This window comes from Stegodyphus dumicola, chromosome X2 (assembly GCF_044657685.1).
Source record: "Stegodyphus dumicola isolate Sdum_Otavi_A_Nest chromosome X2, ASM4465768v1".
NCBI classification, from domain to species: domain Eukaryota; kingdom Metazoa; phylum Arthropoda; class Arachnida; order Araneae; family Eresidae; genus Stegodyphus; species Stegodyphus dumicola.
The window spans coordinates 98424939-98448684 of record NC_140781.1 but is presented as its reverse complement, the minus strand read 5'-3'; the positions used below and the strand labels follow the sequence as shown (position 1 = coordinate 98448684).

Below are 23746 nucleotides of genomic sequence, written 5' to 3'. Positions count from 1 at the left end.
CTGATGATTCTTGCATAATGCTAATCTGCCATACACAAGACCCAAAATTATTCACTGAATGAGATGCCCAGGTAAGGAAAGCGAAGAAAATTACAATATCGCAATATTTCTAATCAATTCTTCTTTTTTTTTCCTATTAGTCGCATCTAATTATTTTCAGAAATTTCTTTTATTTAAACTAACTTTTACTTCCTGCATTCCCTCCCTCCAAAAATCTAATAATAATTAGAGTTTACATATAACAATAATACAACATTCTGTATTTTAAACTTGAAAAATATGGAAAATGATTTCAGAATCTGTAAAAATGCATTCATTACAGTTTGAGAACCTAGGTCAAAACTCTAATGGTCAAATTTAGCTTCGAAAATTTCAAAACGATCAGTCTGCACAATAGATCTGTCTGAAAGCAGTAAGAGACTGCGCGCTTTTAAACAAGCAAAGTGAGTTACTAAACTCAGAATCTTTACTAAAATGTTCAATACTAAATCCCTTTCTCTATATAAAGACCATGAACTTAAATTCCAAATTTATTGACGCGATATTTTAGTTATTTTTAATAAAATCCTAACATACTTTTAGTAGAATAATTGCATAAAATGCCGTGAAGACTTTTTTTCTTTTTTTTCTTTTTTTCTTTTTTTTTTTTTTTTTAATACAGGATCTTCACTGAAATCTTTGACCAGCAGGCTTTGTTAGCATACATTCAGGCGGATATGAATTAAGATATTCAAAATATGTGAATTAATACGAAATACTGAAAAATCAGACTGATTTTCGCTCTGTAAAATATAATGCATGCAGAATGTTAAATAATCCTCCATTAAAATAAGCACCTGATAATTTTTTTATACCCCGTCCGATATGACAAATTCCATTTGTGCACAACTAAAGTATCTTTTATTTAAAGATGAGATCCTTTCATAAAACTGAGTAAAACTTTAGACATCGTTACTTTCAAGCAAATAATTAGTATAACGCTGCAAGAAGCTAAAATATTTTTCACCGCATGTTAACGTTCGGAACTTCACAGGATAAAGGCGCTTGCCACAACTTTGAGGGTTCCTGTCTGAAATTAAAGTCCTATTAAAACCGATAAACGAGTTATCGCTCTGTCTGTGAAACTGCAACAGAGTCCTTAGAAGTTGTAATAAAAATCTTTATTAAAAGTTTGACCTTAACAATTGCACAACTTGTGCGTGCAAATTAAAATTCCGCCACTTGCGACTTTAGATGGCAGAAAGCTAAATTCACAAATTAAAGTGATTCGTAGCACGAGACTACTACAAATGGCCTAACTAAGCGTTGGCTCAAATTCTAAGCGTGCGATTTAAATTCGACTAGCGAAATGCCGGATAACTAACGTCGCAGAACTGGACGAGAAATAAGTACTACTGCGAACGATGCCAAAAGCTTTACAGCAAAAACTTCCAAGAACTATGCTTTAAATACCCTTAACGCATTTACATCCTGGTGAGAGCTAGAGAAAAGAAACGGTAGTATACTTTCAAATCATAGAAAATAGGTTAATTAGCATAAAATATTGTTTACATTTCCTGCTTTACAAAATTAAATAAATAAATATTAACAATAATAAAAGGAGGACTTCACGATAAAATGTTGTAATGTGCAACAGCAGTATTAAAGTCATATGATAAATTTTTTAGTAAACTGGAATTTATTACAGATAAACAAATGAAAACAGATATTCGGCTTTGTTAAATTCCAGAGATAAGAATCAACTGAGTTGTTTAAAATCGCAAATGCTCAGTCAGAATTTGCGTTGAACAATTACATAGAAGACTAGCGAGCTTGGCCAACAGTTTTCTAATCTATTCCGTTTAACTGCTTAAAAAACATAAAATATAGCCTTTAGTGTTCTGTTATGATTGGAAGGTAATTTACTGGATAAAAAAAATTGTTTTCAGAAAATGGCAATGAAAACAAAGAAAATTGAATATTCAACTGCTAAAGCAGAGAAAATTACATTTTGTAACTTTGGTTTAATTAATAATAAATTAAATAAGCCAATCGAGATTTTTAAAGTGAATCGAGAAACGAGATTTCCCTGAAGTATGATGATTATTTTCCCAGATTGTTCCCTTGAACCCAGAAAACTAAAAACAGGCAATATTAACCTTAAACAAAGGCACATACTACAGGGGCTTCGTCAGAAAGGATAGAAACAAATTCGTGAGCACAATTTGCCCTTCAATCAATCTACGAAACTCGTACAAACAAGAGATAACCGAACCTACCTTAGAGAAGTTTGTTTCCTGCACTCGTCAATAGTACCAAGAGACAGGACTTTTTTTTTAGTAACTAAACGCTACATTAATGCTTTTCTCTAATATAAAAATAATAGCTTGGCGCAGAAAGCAGACGTGTGTACAAAGCAAGAAAACAATAAAAGCGCCGTTCTTGACGTTTCCTGTTTCATGCCACGCCTGGAACTTCAGTCTATTTAAAAAGTTTGCTCGAATAAAAAAATATGAAAAGAAATAAAAGAAAAATGAAATGAAATCTAAAACAAAACTGAATACCAGACGCACCGCTAACGGGGTGTAGTCGTACTGGACACAAAGGGTGAGATCATTTTCTGAACAGGTGGTACAGCCTGTGCCCTCAGGGCTACAGCGCTACTTCCGTTAGTTTCACATATAAAAGCCTTTTTTAGCATTTTGAAGCCCTAAGGGTAAAAAAAAAAAAAAAAGCTGAAAAGGTGCTCTGTTAACAACAGCCGTTGAATGTAGTCTTTCAGAAACCAACAGCACATCTATATTGAGAATCATTTAAAACTATAAAGTATTACTTGAAATTAGATTGTTTAAAAAAATAATTCGAATAAAAATTAAACAACAGTGGAAATAAAAAGAGTACTGCTTTTCCGTTACAAAGATTTGAATCGCTGAAACTGTACACAATATTTTTATTATAGTATTTTATGAAATTCTATATTGGAAAAATCCATATAACAGCACATCTATGTAGAAAAACCCTTTAAAACTATTAAGTAATACCTGAAATGAAACTGTGTCGAAAACAATTCAAATAAAAAATAAAAGTGAAAAAATAATACACGCTTTTTCGTTAAAAAAGAAACGCTTTTCCATTAAAATTGTACAAAATTTTTCTTATTATAGTACTTTATGAAAGTCTATAATGGACAAATTGGACGTATTTTTAAACGTCTTGTACGTATCTAAAAGCACTTCGAGATAAGACGAACGAAACATCGTTGTTTTTCAGTTCATAACTGCGGTTTTGTAATGGCTTTAGCTCAAATTGAATTAAGTAACACCAATTCTGTTAGTATATTTGCAAACGCTCCAAGAAACTAGAAATGAAACTCTTACTTCCTCTATCTTTGCGCAACTGATAGAATTTGTTGATTTAAAAAGTGATAGTAAATATTTTAACCCACTATTAACTAAAAACACTTAAAAAATTGGAACAGAATATAAAAATTGTACCTTACTGAGATAAGAGAGCAAAGATAGATTTTTAAAGAATAATCAAACAATGCAGAATTTAAGGGGAAATGAGCACAAAACTTTCAGGAACTGAGTTCTGTGGTTATAATATTTACAAGACGAATTACGAAGCGGTATTGATTAACTGCCTTTTCCCATCTTCCAGTGGAAAAGCCGAAATAAAATATAAAAAGCATTTTCTATTTTTGCAGTAAGTATGTTAGTTTCCAAGCACTGGGTATAAAACATAACTGTCTCGCACGACTATGAGATATTCAAGTTTTACAGTGCTCCGCGACAATACGATTTTATACAATACGTGCTTAGCAATTATCGACTTTCTTTGGACATTATTGAAAACTTATTTCTTTTCACGATAAGCTTATCATATGCTTAGAAATGAGTTATCCTCTCAATGAGTTATTAGCCTACAAATTTTACATAAAAATGTGTGATTTTCAGGAAAACTGAACTTGAGCTGTAAAAGTTGTTTAAAAAGTACAAAGAATTAATGAGAATTCTAACAAACCGCTAAAAAGTAACATTCCCATGAAAAATGTGAATGATACAATTAAAATAATTAAACATTTGGCGTTTTAATTTTTTTATTATTATTTCTGCAGAATGCTACCACTTATCAATTTCTATTAATTTCCATTTGAAGGTACAATTTACATTTGTTTCAACTTGCATTCGACAGGCAAAATGCTGAGAAAGTTACAAAAGTTACCACAACATATTAAAGAACATCATATGATTTTCGAAACATTATCAATATCGGCCAAACACTGGAAACCTCTTAATAAGGACAGGGCCCACCAGCGGCCGAGTGGTAAAGTCGCTGAACACTGGTAGTTCGGTCCGAGGTTCGAATCCCGCGAACGGGCTGGCTGCATGGGCGTTTTCGTGGTTTTCCCCATGTGTAACGTGTATACGAGCCAGTTTCCCTTAGAAAGTCCTCCACGAAAGGCATCCCTCCCCTTAGGCAGATAGCCCTAGTGTGCTTTGCCATAATTAAATACACACTTAATAAGGACAGTAACATGGATGCCCTTTAATACTAACAGGTATTATTATTTAATATTATTTAAAATATTAAATTACCTAAGCTCCTTCACAGGTTAATAAATGCTGTTCTGCCCATTTCTTTCTACTGTCGAAATAAACTGTCTTTCCAAAACTGTTCTCCTCGTAATCATAGCTAAATTAACGACTTTTCGATACTGTAAACCGGTGCTCTTCAAACTGTGTTCCGCAAGTCAAAATAAAAATTCGAAAATAAAATTATAAAACACTCACACTTGTTGACTAGTTTATTAACTAAAAAATATAAAGATGCATTTAGTTACAGATTAATTTTAAGACTTAATAAGTGGTCATCATATGTCAAGGAGAATGGCGTTAATTCCTTGTAAAACTAAACAGTTTTCGAATGGATAAAGAACTGAATTTAGACAACAGTTTAAAATGGAGAACCTTTTTTCAGTTGAAGAAAACTATAAAAGAATACTTTCCAGAAGAAAAAACTAAGTATGACTGGATAAAAAATTCGTTCGAGTACTACCATATATTTAAAGGCTTGCCAGTGGTGGAAAGGGAACAACTTATCGACATACCAACATAATCAACTTTAAAATCTAAATTTAAGCCAGAGTAGTTTCTACATTTTTTGGTAGATTCATGCAGAATACATAGAAATTTCTCACACAGCTATAAACATTTTAGTGCCATCCGGAACAACGTATTTAAGTCAAAACTCTTTCTCATCGTATGTGGCAAGAAAAACAAAATATTCAACAAAAACAAATTCAATCCAGAGTAGGAAATGGGAATGTACATAGCATCAATAAAATTAGTTTATTTCGTCAGTTTGTGTAAAAAAGTGCAAGCAAACACCCGAGTCACTAAAGATAATGCAGAGGTAGCTGACACATGGAGCACAAGTTAATGCTATTAATCAGTATTCAGTATTTTTAAATAAAAAAACACAGTCTCTTCCTTAATTTTCTAAACTATATATATATATAAAAATACATAAAGTACCTAAAACGCGTTTGATCTGCTTTAAATATTATTTTAAGATATATTTTTCTACAGGTGGGATGCGGCTTCGCGAAAAAAACTTAGTTTTAAGGGTTCCGCAAGTCGACAAAGGTTAAGACTACTGCTGTAAACAAACAAACAAACAAACAAACAAAAACAAAAAAGGACAGACTTTTCCAGGCGAACACACACACATCACAGAAAAGACCAAAAGACCACTGCAAGAATGTAATTTTGCACCGAAAATCGAAAACACGTAGTGTGTTTTTGTGCGTGACAACTGAACTTCTGCCTAAAGAAAACAAACCTTTCAACGACTAACGAAAAATTTCAGATCGTGAAATTAAACTCCGCTTTCTGATATATTTTGGAAACACTTAAAAAAACATCCAATTTTATCTTTACTGAAGAGTAGGTTTTCAAACCGGTTCGACAGATGTTTTACTTCTTTCGGTTCGTAACTAGAATCCTGAAAATGATGAATCTTCTTCTAACGAAAGTGCAAGAATGCGTAGATATTCCAGCGCACATTTAAAGACAAAGGCTTACAATAAAAAAGTGTATATAGAAAGGGGAAGACATGTACTCGTGAGAGCCAAATGATATTTTTTATGTTTCCCTCTCTTCTTCGAACTGATAGCCCTCAGAGCAACCCCCCCCCCCACCCGCTTCAGGCCGTTCGTAGAGAGAAGCCGACATTAACCCTTTAACACGGGAAAAGGAGCGTAGGGTGCGGGTTGTAGGGGAAGGGGTATGCGTCGTCTAACAATCGATTGCTATTCGTGCAGCTGCTCTTTAGGGTACAGGAGAGGGCGGGGAGCAAACTTTTTTGCTACCCCATATAGCAGTCAGTTCACTCGTCGGGCACAGGAGAGCGTTACCCCTTACCTCCCCATGCGTTCTATATCTTTTCTAGATTCTTCTTCTATCTCTGCCATCAGTTTAGTCACCCCTCCAGATTTAATTTTTGTCCCCCTTCAACAGAGCAGATACAGCTAGCATGCATAACATTCTAGTAGACAAGCTTCAAGTTCAGTTTTTAAAGTAAATGCTGTTTCAGCAAAAGTGGTAGAGAGATGACATTGAATTCTGCGAAACTAAGCAGATAATTATTATTTTATGTATTTAAGAAGAGGGGGGAGGGAATTAACAGCACACCGTTAGTGGGTTTAAATCAAGCAGGGTGGGAATTCTAACCCTCAAGAAGAAACTTCATAGTTTCAAGGGGAAATGCGGTCAGCCTTTTAGTTAGTTGTTGCGTATTTTGTTTTAGTTTACGCATACAAGTATTTACTTTTATTCAAGTTTTGGTAATTATCACCATTTTCTGTACTTTCTGTTGTTTAATTTATAAAATACATTAAAAATAACACAAATGTATACATGCATTTTTCGAGTTTTGGGAAAGAGGGGCCGAATGATCCTTCTAACGATGGTGAAAGCGGTGCATGAGGCAAAACGAGTTCAAAACCATTGGTTCCATACTCTTCGATAGCTAAAGAATCTATAAATAAACAAAATCGCAGTTAGAATGAAACTGATAAATTACTATTTTGTCCACAAACAATTTACATAATTTAAAGCCCGAATTATGCAAAAGTTTACCAAAACATCCACACAGTTCGAATGCAAAATGCATATATACCATTTCTAAACAGCAGAACACTAAAACAAATTTAGAGTTCGAAAATTTTTTTGATGATGATAGTTCCCGCTTCCCCCCTGCAGTTTTACCATAGCAAATACCTTGACCTTAACATTCTCACCTTCGGCATCTCTTACTAATCTTACAAAATTATTTTATTAGTGTTCAGATGACAGGGAAAGCACTGCTATTAAGTCACCTTCTCGATGTATTTTAACACTATTTAGGTGTTTCACTCTTCATATCCATTTAGAAAATGTCTGAGTTGTTCCTGCTTATACAGAAGCTCCGAGCAGACAGACCCACGAATAATAATGGTTTCCCAGATGGTATTACAAACACTCCAAGATTCAAATATCGGCCTTACAGTGTCGAAACATTTTCCGCTGACTATCACACTGACTTCCAGAGGGTAGAAAGATTGCAGTGATGGTTACTATTGCAGACATAAATTTAGCTTCAACGCGCAAATGAGCATTTCAATAAATAATATGGTTATTTTGAAAAAACTTGCAAAAATAATTTAATACGCAAGTACATCGCACATAACAGTTATGATTTAAAAAAAGTAATGAAATTTTAATGCAATTAAATAAACTTATCCCATTAGTTACTTTACATAAGTGCAAGGGAACGTTTTAAATTTTAGATTAAAAAATATTCGCATAAAACTTTGTATTTAGTTACCTTAAGATAGGTTTGGTTTATTTGATTATGGCAAAGCACTCGAAGGCTATCTGCCTAAAGGTAGGTATGCCTTCGTGGAGGACGTTTTAAGGGAAACTGGCTCGTATACACGTTACACACGGAAAAAAAAACACGAAAACGCCCATGCAGCCAACCCATTGGCGGTATTCGAACCTCGGACCGAACTACCAGTGTCCAGCGACTTCACTGCTCGGCCGCTGGTGGGCCCTAGTTAGCTTAAGAAAACATTTCAGAGTTTTCAATACATAAACTGAAAGCTGGAGGTTTCTTAGTCTTTTACTTTAGAATAGGCATTTCAAGACCATTTACCTTCCTCCCAAAACCATTGCAACAACTACTGCGGAAAAAATGTCGAAGCCTTCAATCTGCTTAAATCCCCTAATTTCGTCTGCGCGATGATGACGACACACGTTACGATCGCAACTGAGGGGAGGGTCAACCTTGAAGTGCCTATTTTAAAGGAACATACTTATGAAATGAAACGAAATGATGAACTTATCACACTTGACTGCATGAAATGAAAACACACTGCGATCAGTTTGTTTGTAATTTAATACGCAAGGGACGCTGTAAAGATTAATGATTTTTTTTTTTTTCATTTATGTGCAATTTAGTGTGTTCCGATGAAGTTTAAAAGGAGAAAACTATACAAAATTTACATCATTCAAATCTACGGAAAGGAGAGAAAGAGCGTTTACATTAAAAAAAAAGGGTCACATATTAACCTCATAACACAGAATTAACTGGTTTAAAGATAAATCATATTCAGAGATCATTTAGTTTTATTCTCCGGAACTACAAAACTGCAGAAACCTTGAAAAACGATAGATTCGAATCAGGAACGGTCATTATTATGAACGGTTTCTACTTTCCACATGGAAGTATAAAAAATATGAATGAAATTAATAAGAATAACATTAGAAAAGGTCAACATGAAATAATCAGGAGCACCACCTTCTTAAAAGAAAGAAAAGAAAAAATCTGGAGAAGAATTCAGATTTTTAACGACGCACCAGAGGGTTTATTAATGTTTTTTATGCTCTCGTTGAGATCGCAGTTTACTAGTCTGCTCTTGGACTCATTCCTGCCTGTTAACACAACACTTTTTTTAATGGTCCATTATTATTATTATGCATCGCTTTAACCGCCATTACACCGCAAAAAAATTCAATAGCCAAATCACAAAATATTTAACAGCAGCATATGTTTAGAATTCCCGTTACAGTGTTGGCTTACATTTTTCTGTTTTTTCAGTCTTTACTCTGTTCAACAAATCAATTTTCAATTTTCTTAGTAAGATGACTTAGAACACAATTTCATTTGCTTTTTTATTATTAACCTTTTGTGTTTTAACTTTATGTATTAAATCACGTTCTTCTCACTTACAGCACATAAAATTCAACAGCAAAATCATAAAACATTTAAAAAAGTATATCTTTAGAATTCCCGATAGTGTGTCAAGCGTTGCCACGCACTTTCTTATATTCGTTATATTGTTTTTCTTTAAAAGCTAGCCTCTTTCGCAGCCAGCCGCCTAAAATAGTTATATATATATATAAACACGATTTTAATGCAATTTCAAAAAAAAAATATTAAATATTTTTAATTAGATATTTCATTTCAATGTATTTTTATTTAAATAAACCATATTAAAAATGAGAAAAAATATTCTTAAAAATCGCGTTTATTGCTTTTAAATTACTTAGCTTGTTACTTAATAAACTTCCATATGATTGAAAATTAAATATCTTAGGGTTTACTGAATGGCAAACTGTAGCATGGACGATAACAGCAGTCTGGAGCATTGGAGATTAAAATGATTTGAACAGTGTTGTCCCTTTTAGCTTTCAGATGGATAAGTTTGTTAATAAAAAGTTCTTTAATTGCGTTTAAAATAGCAAATGAATTTTTTTTTAATATAAATTCAAAATTCTGTCTTCGTGGTCCACATGTTTGGGTGAAGGACTATGTGTTTTCATAATCTGGTGGCTCCATCAGCTGCCGTTTTTCCACAGTGCGAGGAACATGCATTCATACATGCAGATTTTTCATTATCAAATTTCTTTATATTTATGCATGGTGGCAACAGTTTGAAAAACAATGCCGACCAAAAAGTGAGGTTCCAGATTAATAGCAGCTTTGGTGCTAAAAGGGGGGGCTTAACAGTTTAAGACCAAGCTTGGGGTTCGCCCATAATAAAATACTAAAATAGAACGGGTTCGGGTGCGAGAGCAACAGATTGTTAGATTATACTAAGTTATGAAATTCGAAATATATATACGGTATTCAAAACTAATGGTTAGGTTATTTCAATATGTTAAATGCACATGAGGACTTATCTGCTTATGGGGAGGTATGCCTTCGTGGAGGACTTTCAAAGGGAAACTGGTTCCTATTCACGTTTCAGAAGTGAAAACACAGGGTAACTAACCATTTAGTCAGCCCGTTCGCCATTCAGGAGTCTCAACCACTCGGCCACTGGCGAGAACTAAACTAATGAAACAAACTTCAAGGGATGATGGAACACGCCTAAACAAATAACTTTCATCGCAGAATGCAGGATCGCATGAGAAGTGGTCAGCACTGGAAGATGTTTTCTGCTGACCAAACTTAGGTGGTCGGAATAGTTAATTGAAAAACACTCAAAAGACTAAAGAGAATGATTCTCTAAGAATACCAGTTCGTGGGGAAACCATGAAAACGCATAAGCAGTCGGTCATTTCATAGAGATCTGAACATGAGTTTGGAACTACCACGCTAATATTTAGAACGAATTCCAAAGGACTAGATACTTTTTTGAAATTCATGTTCATGGGATCCTTTTCGAATTTTCGTTAGAGAGTTATGTAAATGCATAATTTCATGTCAGGGTACCTTAAATAATCAACCATATACGGCAGATAAAAAGACATTAAGAAAAAACATTAGATTAAAAAAGATAATTTTTTTTTTTTTTTTCATGTTAGAACAGTTTTAAAGAGATACTTTAATCTTGATTATGAAGATGTATCTGATTTCTGATAAGGTGACATTTCTTTTCTTTTGGAAATAAGCTATTAAGACTTTACGATGTTTAAGATCAATAAATATCTTTAAAAACTTTCAGTATATAATATTTAATATATTTATAGTCCTAAAATTTAGAAAAAATTAAAACCCTTTAGGGTTTAAATTAATTTTAAAAAATAAAACCTCCCAAAACCCTTTAGGTTGTAGTTGTTACCAATCTCACCTGCCTGACAAAGATCAGCACAAGCCCACTACATTCATCGTGGCAAGAAGTCGTAGAAGAACCTTAAGCACCCTATAGGTGACAGCCGGACTTTAGCTCAGTTCCGCCTCCAATTTTGAGAGAAGCATCCTCGAGGGGCAGGTCCGAGGGTCTCCCCCCTTTTCCCCTATCACTAATCTCTAGAGTGGACTTTCGACTTGCCGCATATTTATAGTGCCCCTTGCCGCACAGACATTATACATTTACAAAAAATCCATGCCTTCCCCGGTATTCGAACCCGGGCCCTTGGCAGTCAGTCACTAACCACTATCCTGGTTGGGCGGCACTTTTCGGAGTGACATTTGCAAACGTTTAACGATTTCGTGAAGTTATATAAATATCGGGAAGGATAAACGTTCTCTCTACAATGTTTTCGTCATTTATCCATAGAAAGTACTCAATTTTTTTTTAATTCTGTGAGCCTTAAGTATGGAAAACTTAATTGTTGTGAATTTATCCCTTGCAACATAAGCTTCTAGACTTCTTTTGGAACTTTTTTTTTAAAATCCTGAACAGTACCGAAATGCGTTATCCAATTTACAATTCTTTGGTGCTGGGAGGAAAATAAAATCTCAAAAGCTAAACTAAGAAAGTTTTTGAAGAAGGGAGGATGTTTAATAAATTATTGTACAGCACATTACATGTTCCTGGATGAATCGGCCCACCAAGCATCTTTTCTTATGGAAACATTTCTTAAAGCTTAATGGAAATTAATACTGAAGAGTTCAAGGCTTTACGAAAACACAATACGGTACTTAGTAAAAGCTAAAAATGAAAAGAAAAAAGTCCAGACACCTGGAAATTTTTCTTGATCTTTCCCATAGGGATTGAAGTTTTGTTAGTCCTCTTTGTTTACAAGTGAATGAGAAAATTAATTATTCAATAAACGTGTTTATTTCTATGCCTACAACGCCCTGATCATTTGAGAATGTCAAAGGTAAGTCACAAGACAACGGAATGGGACGAAAGACAGCAAAGTGCAAACTCAGGACACACTTCGGGAAAAGCTCACCGACTCTACAGAAAATAAATAGCTCAGATAGTAACTTGAAAGGAAAATGGACGTAAGAAAGGAAAAGGTGCTGTTAGGCAAAATTATGCCACAACTAAAAGGGGATGAGAATAAAATTAATATTTAACGATATCTCATTGTGATAATTTAACGATATCAAAGTGAAATGTAGTTGAATTCCACCACCTGAGGTTCCTTGTGTCCCTAAAATCTTCGTGCGCGTGTGTGGTATTTTTTCCTTTTATACCACGTGAAGAGATCTGAAAGAAAATTTTATATAAATTTTCAATTGCGAGAAACCGGCCACACAATACACAAGAACAGGAGGGGAAAAAAAGGGCTTGACTCAAGTTACTTTTCTTTTTGTTCCGTTCAATCAATACAATGTGGTCGTATCGTGACATTATGTATCTACAAAGCATATAATTATACCAGACATTAGGCACACATATCGACGTACGGCCAGCTCCAGAACTTCCAAGCCCGATAATGTCCGATTTACTTTTTTTCCTCTAAGCATACACTTCTGCATTTTTTTAACATCTAACTGCGGAACAAGAGCTTATTTAAATAATCAATACTTTGCAATGATAAAAGGTGGAGAGTACGCAAGGAGGGGGGAATGGAGGGGAAGGAATTTCCTGACAGCCACTGACGCCATTACATCAGAGCAGGGAATTTTTTCCTCCCCTCTTCCCGGAGAAGCAATTTTTTGCCTCGGCTCCTGGTTGGCTCTTTTCGATGAAATACTTTGCATTAATTATGCGATGGCTGAAAATATCTCCGGTTTTAATGAGACCCCGCCCAGCGCATACATGAAAAGCGCTCGGTGTGCTGGACTTTTTTTTTTTTTTTTTTACAGCTTGGTGTAAAACATCGGATTTTAATGACTAGTCCTCCAATGGCGTTGAGTTCGCCCTTAGGATATTACATTTCTTCCCTCCCAAAACCCTTTAGGACCACCGCCCAAAACAAAGTTTCTTTTTAAAGAATAAAAGCCACCCCTTATTTTAAAATTTATAACGATATTTTTTCGTGTCTTGTTTTTCGCCCCAGAACTTAGAAGTTGCGAAAGGGAGGGCACAAATTATTCTTTGCATAGAACGATAAGCACCTAACCTATCATGAGCTGAAGCTTTATTTACTAGAAGAAACTCTTAAAAGAAGCGCCGCGTCCCAGGCGTGAGAACTGACGTCACTAAATAATACGGAAACATTCCATTGCGCAAATATATCGTCATCATCAACAGGCGCTTCGTACAAACAACTCCGCCGGACAAAAAAGAAGGGACCCTATTTTATGCATTGCATTTTGCAAAATACTTGCCTAGAAAAGACGAATTCAAGCGTCAAAGATTATTTCCACCAGTGACCGTTCTTCTTGAGCACAACAGCTCAACAGTACGAAGGTACCATGCACATAGGTAGTACTAAGGTTCAAGAGAATCGGAGAGTACAAACGGAGAATCTTACAAATAATCACACTGAAAGAATTAACACTTTGTCAATAAGCATTTTTTCATCTTTATCTTTTCATTTTTTTTAAGAACGATTGAGAAAACTACACAAGAATGAAGACTCGAAAGCTTTTAAAACCATACATACTAATTAATTTATCATTCAGCTTCTATATACTTTACTCTGCTCCCATAACTATGATAAAATGGCTCTTTAAAAGTATACTTTCTTCAGACTCAGTGACTGAAAACCCGAAAAGTTAAATATTTAAACATTCACAAAGCTATGCTATTCAGAATTTTTTAATCTTTGCGTAAATTCTGTAATAGAGGTTAGATAACCAAATAATAAAGTAAAACAAACAGCTTCTTTATGTATCACAAAATAGACAAATTTAACAGCAGAAAGTGATTTCAGCTAGTCTAAAAATCCTGTCAATCGCTGATCGGTATGAGGTGAAATTAAAATGCTTTGGGTACTTGATGCTAATAACGTTGCTAAATTTTATGGCATAAGCGTGCTGAATATCTGCGATCACTCAATACATAAATTTACTGAGCTTAATATATAGCATCATTCTAAGAGTTTTTTTTAAAAGCCTACTTAAATATCTCTCTGAGAGACTGAAATAAAACCGTTTACTATAATGAATAGGTCTAAAGCAATTTTAAAAAGCACTAAAAAATCGTCTCAGAAAGTTGTCGTTTACTAACAGATTCTCTGTTTTACATTATTACATCAATATTTATAAGACATAACACGCCACTAAAACAGTGCAACAAATGATAGTACATTTTGATGACGTAACAATCCTAACAAAGCCACTCACACCACAATTTTATGCTCCTTTTACGCCACCTTGCACCAGCCTCTTTGAACTTAAGGGACAATTTAAAGGTGAGCAGGCAGGATGAATAAATTTTAAATGGACAATATTCTATTCTTGAGGTGCAAAGTACGAAGAACCTCTACTGAACGCCATCCTCTAAAGCAATGAGGGTTCATTTCCCTCGCAGGGATTATTTACCCCCATGTGTAAGGGAAAAGGGTTAGATAACCTGTGAACTTCAATGTCAGTGCCCCCTGAAAGTCGTAGAGGGTAATAGTTCTAAGACCCGGAACAGGTAGAGGCACCGTAAAGGGTAAAAATAGGGGTATAGGATGCAGAGGGAACACGGGGTAAGATTTTAAGGGAATTGCCCCTTTACCTGTAACATTACAAAGCACGCATTTTGTTACAGCGCATCCAGAAGATCGAAGACAGGAAGACTTTCAGTTCACACCGCACACTGCAGATTATCAATACAGATTAAACACGGTATAAAAATGAAAGAAGAGCCCCATAAAAAACGGGGGGGGGGAAGCGCCATGGCTTTCGTTTATAGCGTGCTCTGAAGATGCAAAACATATATTTATTTTAAGTATTCTGCTTTTCAAATGCATACAATTAAATATTTACAAACAAAACCATCCTGTACAGAGATATGCAATGTCAGAAATATTTCTTATTAAGTTAAACTAAAGCTACAAATATCCGTTGGATATAATACTAATTAAATGTATTTTTAATTATAGCACTCAGCTGTAATATTAAAAATGTAGAATGGTATTTTAAATTACTAAGAAATGCTTTTATTGCATTTAAATAACTCAGTCTGTTAAGCATTTATAGTCTAACTAAATTTCAAAGCTAGCTTAATGATCTTAAACTTTGCTAAAAGGTTCTCCTGTTCGGCAAAGTTCAAGATCTTTACACTATAATAATTCTTCAGGAAGAATTTAGAATCAGATACGTGCGAAACCACGTGGAAAACAAAAATTGAAGATTTTGATTCGCACAATGGCAACACCTGCTAAAGCGCGTGTATGATAAATATATACTGTTGAAAGTTCAGTGGTAAAACCTTAAGGGGATATTTAATAAAGATAAAAATGAACTTTGTTTCGATCTTAATTTCAATAAAAGAGGCTAGGCGAACTTCTAGGGAAGTTCCAACCTCCTTGATACTGAAAAAGAAAAATCAGGTTATCCTTTAAAACGACAGAAAACTTAATTCTGAAATTAAATCCAAAATAGTTTGTAAGGATAGATTTTTCCCCTTCACATAAATTAGAATAAGTTTTAGCAGCAGCTACAGAAAGATATTAATGCTTCCACGTATTTGGAACATACACATTTAGTTACAGATTCCACACGAATTGTTTCTAGTTTCATTCCTTTTTTCACATGAAAATTAGGAATCTTCTACGAGAAGATGTTAGAAACTCCAATTTTTTTAAAAAATATCTATTGGGGGACAGAATACTGAATAAAGCCATTAAAGGCGATCTCTTCTAAGGGATTTGAAAACGGAAGTTAGGACGACGAATTTTTTTCACCGCAAAATTCGCCATTCGGGGGAGGGATTAAAATTTAAAATGATGCATGAAATCTGCTTGTACTATTTTCGCAATTTTTTAAAATTAACAAACAAGAAATAAAAATTAAAATATAACTACACCATATTTTTATAATTTCAAATAATTTTCTTCCTGCCTTCCTTTTACCTTTTGAAAAAAAAAAAAAAAAAAAAAATCCCTCTTTAAGTTCTGTATAGTACAACATGTGGCAGTATATCTGAGTGACAAAAAGGTTATTTAAATCAGCAACGTTGAAGCACATATTAATTCTAAAACGGCCTGAAATTTCATAAACAATTATGCTTACAATAAAAGTTTACTTCTACTACAGTTATTCATCATTTAGTAATAAAAATAAGATATCATAAAAACGGAAACCAAAATGACAAAACGAATTTCTTGATTTTTCTTTGATACTTCCAATGCAATCTTCGAACACGCTGAAACGAAAAAGAAAATCACAAACAAAATTCATGCGTACGGGAAAAAAAAAAAAAAAAAAAAAAAAAAAAAACCTGCATGCAGAAAAACCATGCAGATTTTAGATTAGAAAAGATAGAATAATGAAAAATGACTATTCTCGTGTGAAACTTTCATGGATGCAGAGTATAAAATTATATCTTTATTGAAAATAACAAATAATGCACAATAATCTTAAAACGCATTTTACATTCATTTCAATTTATGATATATAAAATATAGCATGATACATACAAAATTCTATATTTACTGGGAAATGACATGATCAAGGTTAAATAGAGGGGCTAAAAGGGTGATTAAAAGACAAAACACATAGAAGTTTAACAATAAACGCAAATTAAAACGAAATTAAATATTTTTACCTTTCTCCGGCTAGAGGCGACCTTGGAAATAATCGTACCTTTGACCGAGGGGAGGGGGAAAAAAAAAGGCGAACCTACTTACCTGCCAAACACTCAGGAAGCGACAGCATCTTAAATGATCAATTGCTATGCGTCATAAATGAAAACAAAAATATATGTACAAAATTCACAGCCATACCTGTCTAACCTCCTCAACTGCCTGCTGAGTTCACTTTGTTCATTTACTAATTGATAGTGCTGGGCGGCAAGATGGTCAAGCTGGTTTTGGATCTGGCCGACGGCAGCCACGTTATGAGTGTCCCTCGACTGCTGAAGGCCTGTTTTCAGATCATGTTGTTGGCCAGCCAATAACTTTATCTGCTCCGTTACAGCTTCGAGCCTGTCCTATAAAAAACAGCAATAGGGATAAAAGGATTTTTGCAAAGTAGATCACACTTGAATCGTTCAAAATAAGATAAATTTGTGAATGGAATAGTTGCAATGCCAAATCATTTGAGAAGGAAATTATAATTTTTTTTTATTCGTAAGAAAATTCACTGGAATTCGTTCGTCTTCATTATCGCTGGAAACTAAATAAAATACAAACAGACGGAACTTGAGAGATGATAACTGGTTAATCAATAATTCACTATCTCACAGCTCAAGACCAAAAATCCACATATTTGTAGAGAATTAATTTTGTTTCCTATTAAGGACTTTAGTGTTTTATTACGAATTTACGTTGTAAGCCATCAGATGGCGCTTTTTGCAACTTGATTCTGGACTATCTTTTGCTTTCTCTCAACTTGATTTCTGAATATGTTTTGATGCAGTAATGAAGATATTAATTCTAATAATTCCAATGTGTATGCTTAGCAGTTTTTATTGTTAAACACTGTGTTATTTATGTAAATAAAGTGTACATAATTGTGTGTTAAGATCTCTAGATGAAATGAATTCAAAGAATTTCGTTCTAAAAGAAATTCAAAGTCGTTGATACAGCAGTATAAGCCAAATTTAGCTAAACTGAAGTAAAAGAGGTCTTTATCGATGTCAGCAACAAGCAATGAATCCGAAGTTAAAAACAACATTTTGTTTTATACATCTAACGCTACCTCTCGGACTACGAAGCAGATAATTTAAATGAAAATGAAATGGTTCAAAATAACAAAAAACTGCCTGTGTCTATTTCTGTTACACATTCATCTGGAATGAAAATCTGAAACAACCAAACTTAGATACAGTAAAAAAGTTTAAAAACGTTTTGAACATAAAGGGTGCGTTTTATATAACTGGGAATAACAGACTGTAAGCTTTAGCCCATTTTGAAGAAATCTGAAATACTGTAGTATGCTTAAATGACTAGGTAAGAGCAAAGAAAGAGATGATGAAGATTTATAGACTTGTTGAGTAAAAATACACTTGCCTGCCTTCTCTTCCTCTCTTCTTCCATTTGATTTGGGTCTGGTATGGCCCCAGGACTTCCATCAAACCTTAACCTCTTGCAAGAGTCTTCATCGAAATTTTTCGAGTAACACTGAGATCTATAAGAAAAGACGTTCCCGAATGAATTCAAACTTTCCTGCATGTCATTCGGGGAATTTTCATTAAGAATTCTAAGATGGAAAAAAAAAAAAAAAAATAAAATAAAAAAATAAAAAAATAAAAATAAAAAAAAAAAAAATAAATAAATAAATAAAAGAAAAAATAAAAAATAAATAAAGGTCTGAAGTAAAAATGCGTGTATTTGATGAGGAAGGGACTTGTCATCTTATGACTTTGAAAATTCAATAAGTCAAGACAAAAATTTATAGTACAATAAGCAAACTGCTCAAAACACTGGCAGAAACGCAAAATGATTGCAACTTACAATAACCAGTTTATGCGAAGTAAAATACCGTCTTTTAAGTGCCCACCAGCGACTAAGCGGTAGCGTTGCTGAAGACTGGTATTTCGACCTGGGATCGAATCCTTGCGAAAGGGGTGGCACCATGATTAGTTTCCTTGGTTTTCTCCATGTTTAATGTGTATACGAGCCAGTTTCCTTTGAAAAGCCCCCCCCCCATAAGCAAATAGCCCTCGAGTCACTTTGCTTTAATAAAATTAAATCTAACCCTTAAGCACACGAAGGATATCTGCTTAGAGGAAATGATGCCTTCGTGGATATCTTTTTACGGAAAGCTTGCTCGTATTCACATTTATACATGGAAAACCGATATCACTCCCATACAGCCAGAATTGAACCGGGGCCCAACTACTTGAGGTTGGCGGATTTTACTGTTCGGCAGCTTATGGCTCTGCATGGCACTCAGAGCTCGGTCTGCTCTATGGCATCGTACTTTGCAAATCACTTAACACGGAATTCTTAATTTTTTATTTGCTTAATATTTATCCGAAAAACTTTGAAAATACATCAAAGCATGGAAGTGGCAACCAATAAATCCTCTGGTTTCGCAAATAATGCCAATTGTAAAGGGACATCATTACTAAGCAAAGAATAGGATTTAGGTTAAAAGGTAAGAAAGGTATAGCAGCTGTTAACCATGCCCAATGAAAAGAAAATTTCTGAACCTGCAACTGCATCTGGTAGCATCTCCTTTGAAATCTTGTTTACTGCGCATCGCCTGCGCTGATAAACTGTAGTTCCGCAGTTTTTAAAATGACCTCCTTTGAAATGAACTTTTCAGAGAATGGATTCATTTAGCCTATTGAGCGTATGCTTGCTAATTGCTGTGTATTTCGTAGACACTCAGACTTAAGAGATAGTACGCTTTCATGGTGTGCATAAAATAATTTAAAAGCTTTTATTTTTATTATCGGCAGCTTCTGGTTTTAAGGATTAACTATCCTATCCCACACGAAGATGCAGAGGTACAAGAGAGCAGAACACCAGAATTTCACTATCGGCCGTGCAGCTATAGACTCACTGCACCAACTTATAAGTTCAGTTTTAAGTTTGAAACTATTTTCAGAGTTTTGGAGTCGGACACGTCCTTTTTTCCCCTAGAAATTCAAATTACTTTTTTTTACATATAAGGTATTAAAAACAAATTTTAAGTCATACACGAGGAAGGAATTACGTGGAAAGTGTTTTAATGAACCTTAGTATTTTTATAAAACACAGCAAATGTCATTTGTAGAGAATTAATTTGTAGAGAATTAATATACTTTTTGAAACTTGGAGCTTTGGGCTCAAAGCCGTGAGGGCAATCTAAATTTAAGTTGACGGAAAAGAGTCTATTTAATTGAATGTGTCAAACCACACGAGGGCTGCCTAAAAGTGGGATCGAAGTTTATTTTAGATGGTCATCTTCGATGTATTCTTTTATAAAAAAGTTAAATATGGGAGTTCTAGGGGGTATTCTAGCAAAGGGGAGTCATGCGAGACTTAGCAGTTTCATTTGCAGGCAAAAAGATGATTTGAAAAGGAGGAATATTGTTGGAAAATTTCCTTTCTCTGTAATTAAAATATAAGTTTATGCCTACTTTAAAGAATTGATACACGTTTCTTAGGAAATTTAGAGCAATTTCAGTTATTTGAATAAGAGGAGAGTTAATTTTCTCAAAGGATCATCAGTTTAATTATACATTTTCTTAGTTAAAAAAAGTATTTGGTATCATAATCTACTTTTTCGTTTATTTTTAATATCTGAAAAATTAAAAGAAATTTAGAATTTATAATGCAATTATAAAAACTGCATATTACTAGAATAAAAATTAACATGCCTATGAAATGTTTTGCACGTAATCTTTTTTCAAATTATGTATATACACACAGTATAATAATTTCCTTAAGTTAGTAATTAAGAGTTTTATAAATAAACACACCAATTCTTTTTTCAGTTTTTTTTTTAAATTTTTTTTTTTAAAGTTAGTTAAAAATAATGCAAAACAAGAATTCAAATAGCAATACGTATTAATTAACATCCAAGTTTTAAGATTTTTTTAAATGATTTCATATAATATCTATTTAATCATTATGATCTTTCTTTTATCTCAATAATTCAAACATTTTAATACCGTATCGAACGAAATTTTCAAAAAACATCCTATTATTATTAGATGAGTGATAAAAGCAAATAATTTTGGAATTATACGTTAATAAGTTAATAAGAGGTTCTTAATTTTGCAAAGCAGACAAGGGATTAGAAAAAGATGCTTCTTGAAAGACGGCCTGAAAGAAATTGACTTGTAATTCCGCAATACGTTAGAAACACGTCATAAACTACGTGGTCCTTTCCGCTTTTATACGACAAGATTTGAGTATCATGTAACAAAACATTTAAAGCATAAATCTGCGTGCAAAATTTATGTTCCGGCAATGTATGAGACGTCGGCATGCCATAGAATATCTAGGCATTGTATAGAATGCCGAAAACTGGCCGGAAATATGTGAAACGATTGACATTTCGTACATTTCCTAACAGCCGCCCAGACAGGAGAGTGGTTAATGATTTTGCCGCCGTACTGAAGGGTCTGGGTTCGAATCCCAGAGAAGGCATGTATGTAATTTGTCCGTCCCTTCATAGGAGGCAACGGCGGCTCACCTATTAGGTGCCTCCATAATAAACAGACCACCGCTCCCGGCCTTATACAATGGTTTAATAATGGCCATTGCCTAGAGACGGTTAGCGCTCGCCACAGGGGGGAGGATTCCTAAACAATCTATAGAATGCCAAATGACAAACCGTCAAAGTATGAAATACATTTCTGATTCGTTTCAAATATACTCACTCCGTAACTCCATACCCTTCATTAATTTTCATGCATTATTATCTTTAATAAGAATCTTAATAAATTTTGATTTGTACAACTTTATTTTTTTACGTGTTTTGAATAAATATTTTTTAATGGCAATCTTTTCATTATTTATTTAAAATAACATTTGCATTTTTTAAGGAGTGCACATTTTTTAAATGATACATCATGATATTTTTTCATATTTCGCTCAAACAGCATTTGTTCTTCTATAGGATGCCTAGGTATTATATATAAAATGGCTAGGGAAAGTATATACTGATTCTCATATTTCATATTTCGCTTAAAATCGCCAGGCATTCCATAAAATTCCTGAGTATTCTATAGAACGGTGGTGTTTTATACAATGCCGGAAACATCTGTACTATTGAAGTAAAAAAAGAGTACATTTCTATCCCCCTCCCGCAAAAAACAAAAAAGATACATTTAACATACACTTTATTTTTTAATAATGCAGGCTCGTAATACGAAACTGCATTCCAAATACAGTTTTTCGATATTTTCTCCTCGAACTGAATACAGACAAAAATATTTAATCGACCCCCTTAGGGAATTTAATTAAAACGCAAACAAGCTACTTTATGTTCAACTTTCTGCAAGAAAGTACTCTTATCGTTCAGTGTCCTGTCACGAACATTCTTACGCTACCACAGTCAGATTGATACGTTTCTCAAACTCCCATTTGTCTGTCTTATTTCGTTTAAAATGGCAATAATAAAAATGCCTTAATTAACAAACACTAAGAATGTCGTCTGGATTACTCGAATAATGTCTCTGCCTGAATGCTCTTCGTTCAAGGGGTAAAGTACTCATATAAATAATATTCTGTTTTACGGCTTTAAAATATCATTAACTTACTGTAATTTTAGTATATTTACGCTGTATATCTGCTTTCTCACCGCTGCGCAAAATACAACTGCGTACTAGGTCCATGATAATGGACACATGTAGAAAAGGCGTTGGACCCCCCCTTCAAATTTCAATCATTTGTTTATGCATCTCATCACAGCAGAGAAAGATTCGTGGAAAAAAATAAGACGGCATCAACACAAACAAACGCGTGATACTGCTAAAATATATATTATACAGATCTACAGCAAAATGTTATATATTCCAAAGTAACGGGAAATTCAGCCCGATCCCGATTGGGTGGTTCATTATCAGGAGCTCAAAAAATGCAAACACTAGGTTGAACGAACGACCACAACGGCCATAAAAACATAGTAGTCACGATTTCATATGTAAATAGGCCTCCGTTCTTGAAATCACAAAAGAAGTAAGAAAACAAACAACCGTGCACACTATAAAATACAGATAACACGATCCTCTCACCTTGAATGCCCTTTGGAGTACTGGTAGCCACTGTCACGGACTACCTGCCTAGCTAAAGGAAAAAGCTCATCCCTCCTCGTCAAGAGCGCTGGGATGTGCTTGCATATTTGAGCAGCTGCTTCGTTTACGGATACCTGAAAAGAAAAGTTGAAACACATATATAACCTTGAAAAAGGTAGCCCAAAACTTGAAAATTAAAAAAAAAAAAAAAAAAAAAAAAAAAAAAAAAAAAAAAAATTGGCGTAATACATATTGTTGCATTTGGATAGGACAGAATTGCGAGCCTTTACACACAATTTGTAAATTATGGAACTGTGAAAAGAGACATTAACGTTTTACAAATTCGCATAGTTCATTTAAAATAACTAGCACAAAATTACACTACAAACACGGGAGGGAAGAAGTTTGCCAAGCTATTTTAGTATTATGATTTTAATTTATATCAAAAAGTGTCGTATGCTATAAAAAATTAATTTCTTCTTTTAATTATTTAAATTTATTTCCAGCCTCTGAATACGGTATTGGTAGGAAAATAATTTTTTTCCCTAAAAATATCCTATAGTACATTTAATATTTAAAAAGTAAATTACGATAATTCCTCACTTATATAGGTTTGATTTATTTGATTATGGCAGAACACTCGAGGGCTATCTGCCCAGGAGGAACCACTTTCTAAGTAACCTACGAAGGCCACTTCCCTTAAGCCAGATAGCTCTCGAGTTCTTTGCCATATAAGCTCACTTACTGAACTCGACAATAGAAATAGAGTAAGTCTAAGGAATCACACATACTTAAAACAAAAAAAAAAAAAAAAATTAGCTTGGA

At 34.0% G+C, this 23746-nt stretch overlaps 1 protein-coding gene across 8 annotated transcripts in view; it reads right to left on the bottom strand.

Moving 5' to 3' along the window:
• Positions 1-23746, bottom strand: part of LOC118186187 (uncharacterized) — a 153182-nt gene that overhangs the window by 14737 nt on the left and 114699 nt on the right. For all 8 annotated transcript variants that reach the window (XM_035356252.2, XM_085809681.1, XM_035356256.2 and 5 more), the window contains 3 exons: positions 22922-23055; positions 18258-18375; positions 17031-17236 (listed from right to left, as the gene is read on the bottom strand). In XM_035356252.2, coding sequence (XP_035212143.1) covers positions 17031-17236; positions 18258-18375; positions 22922-23055 — 458 coding nt within the window. The remainder of the gene's footprint in view (positions 1-17030; positions 17237-18257; positions 18376-22921; positions 23056-23746) is intronic.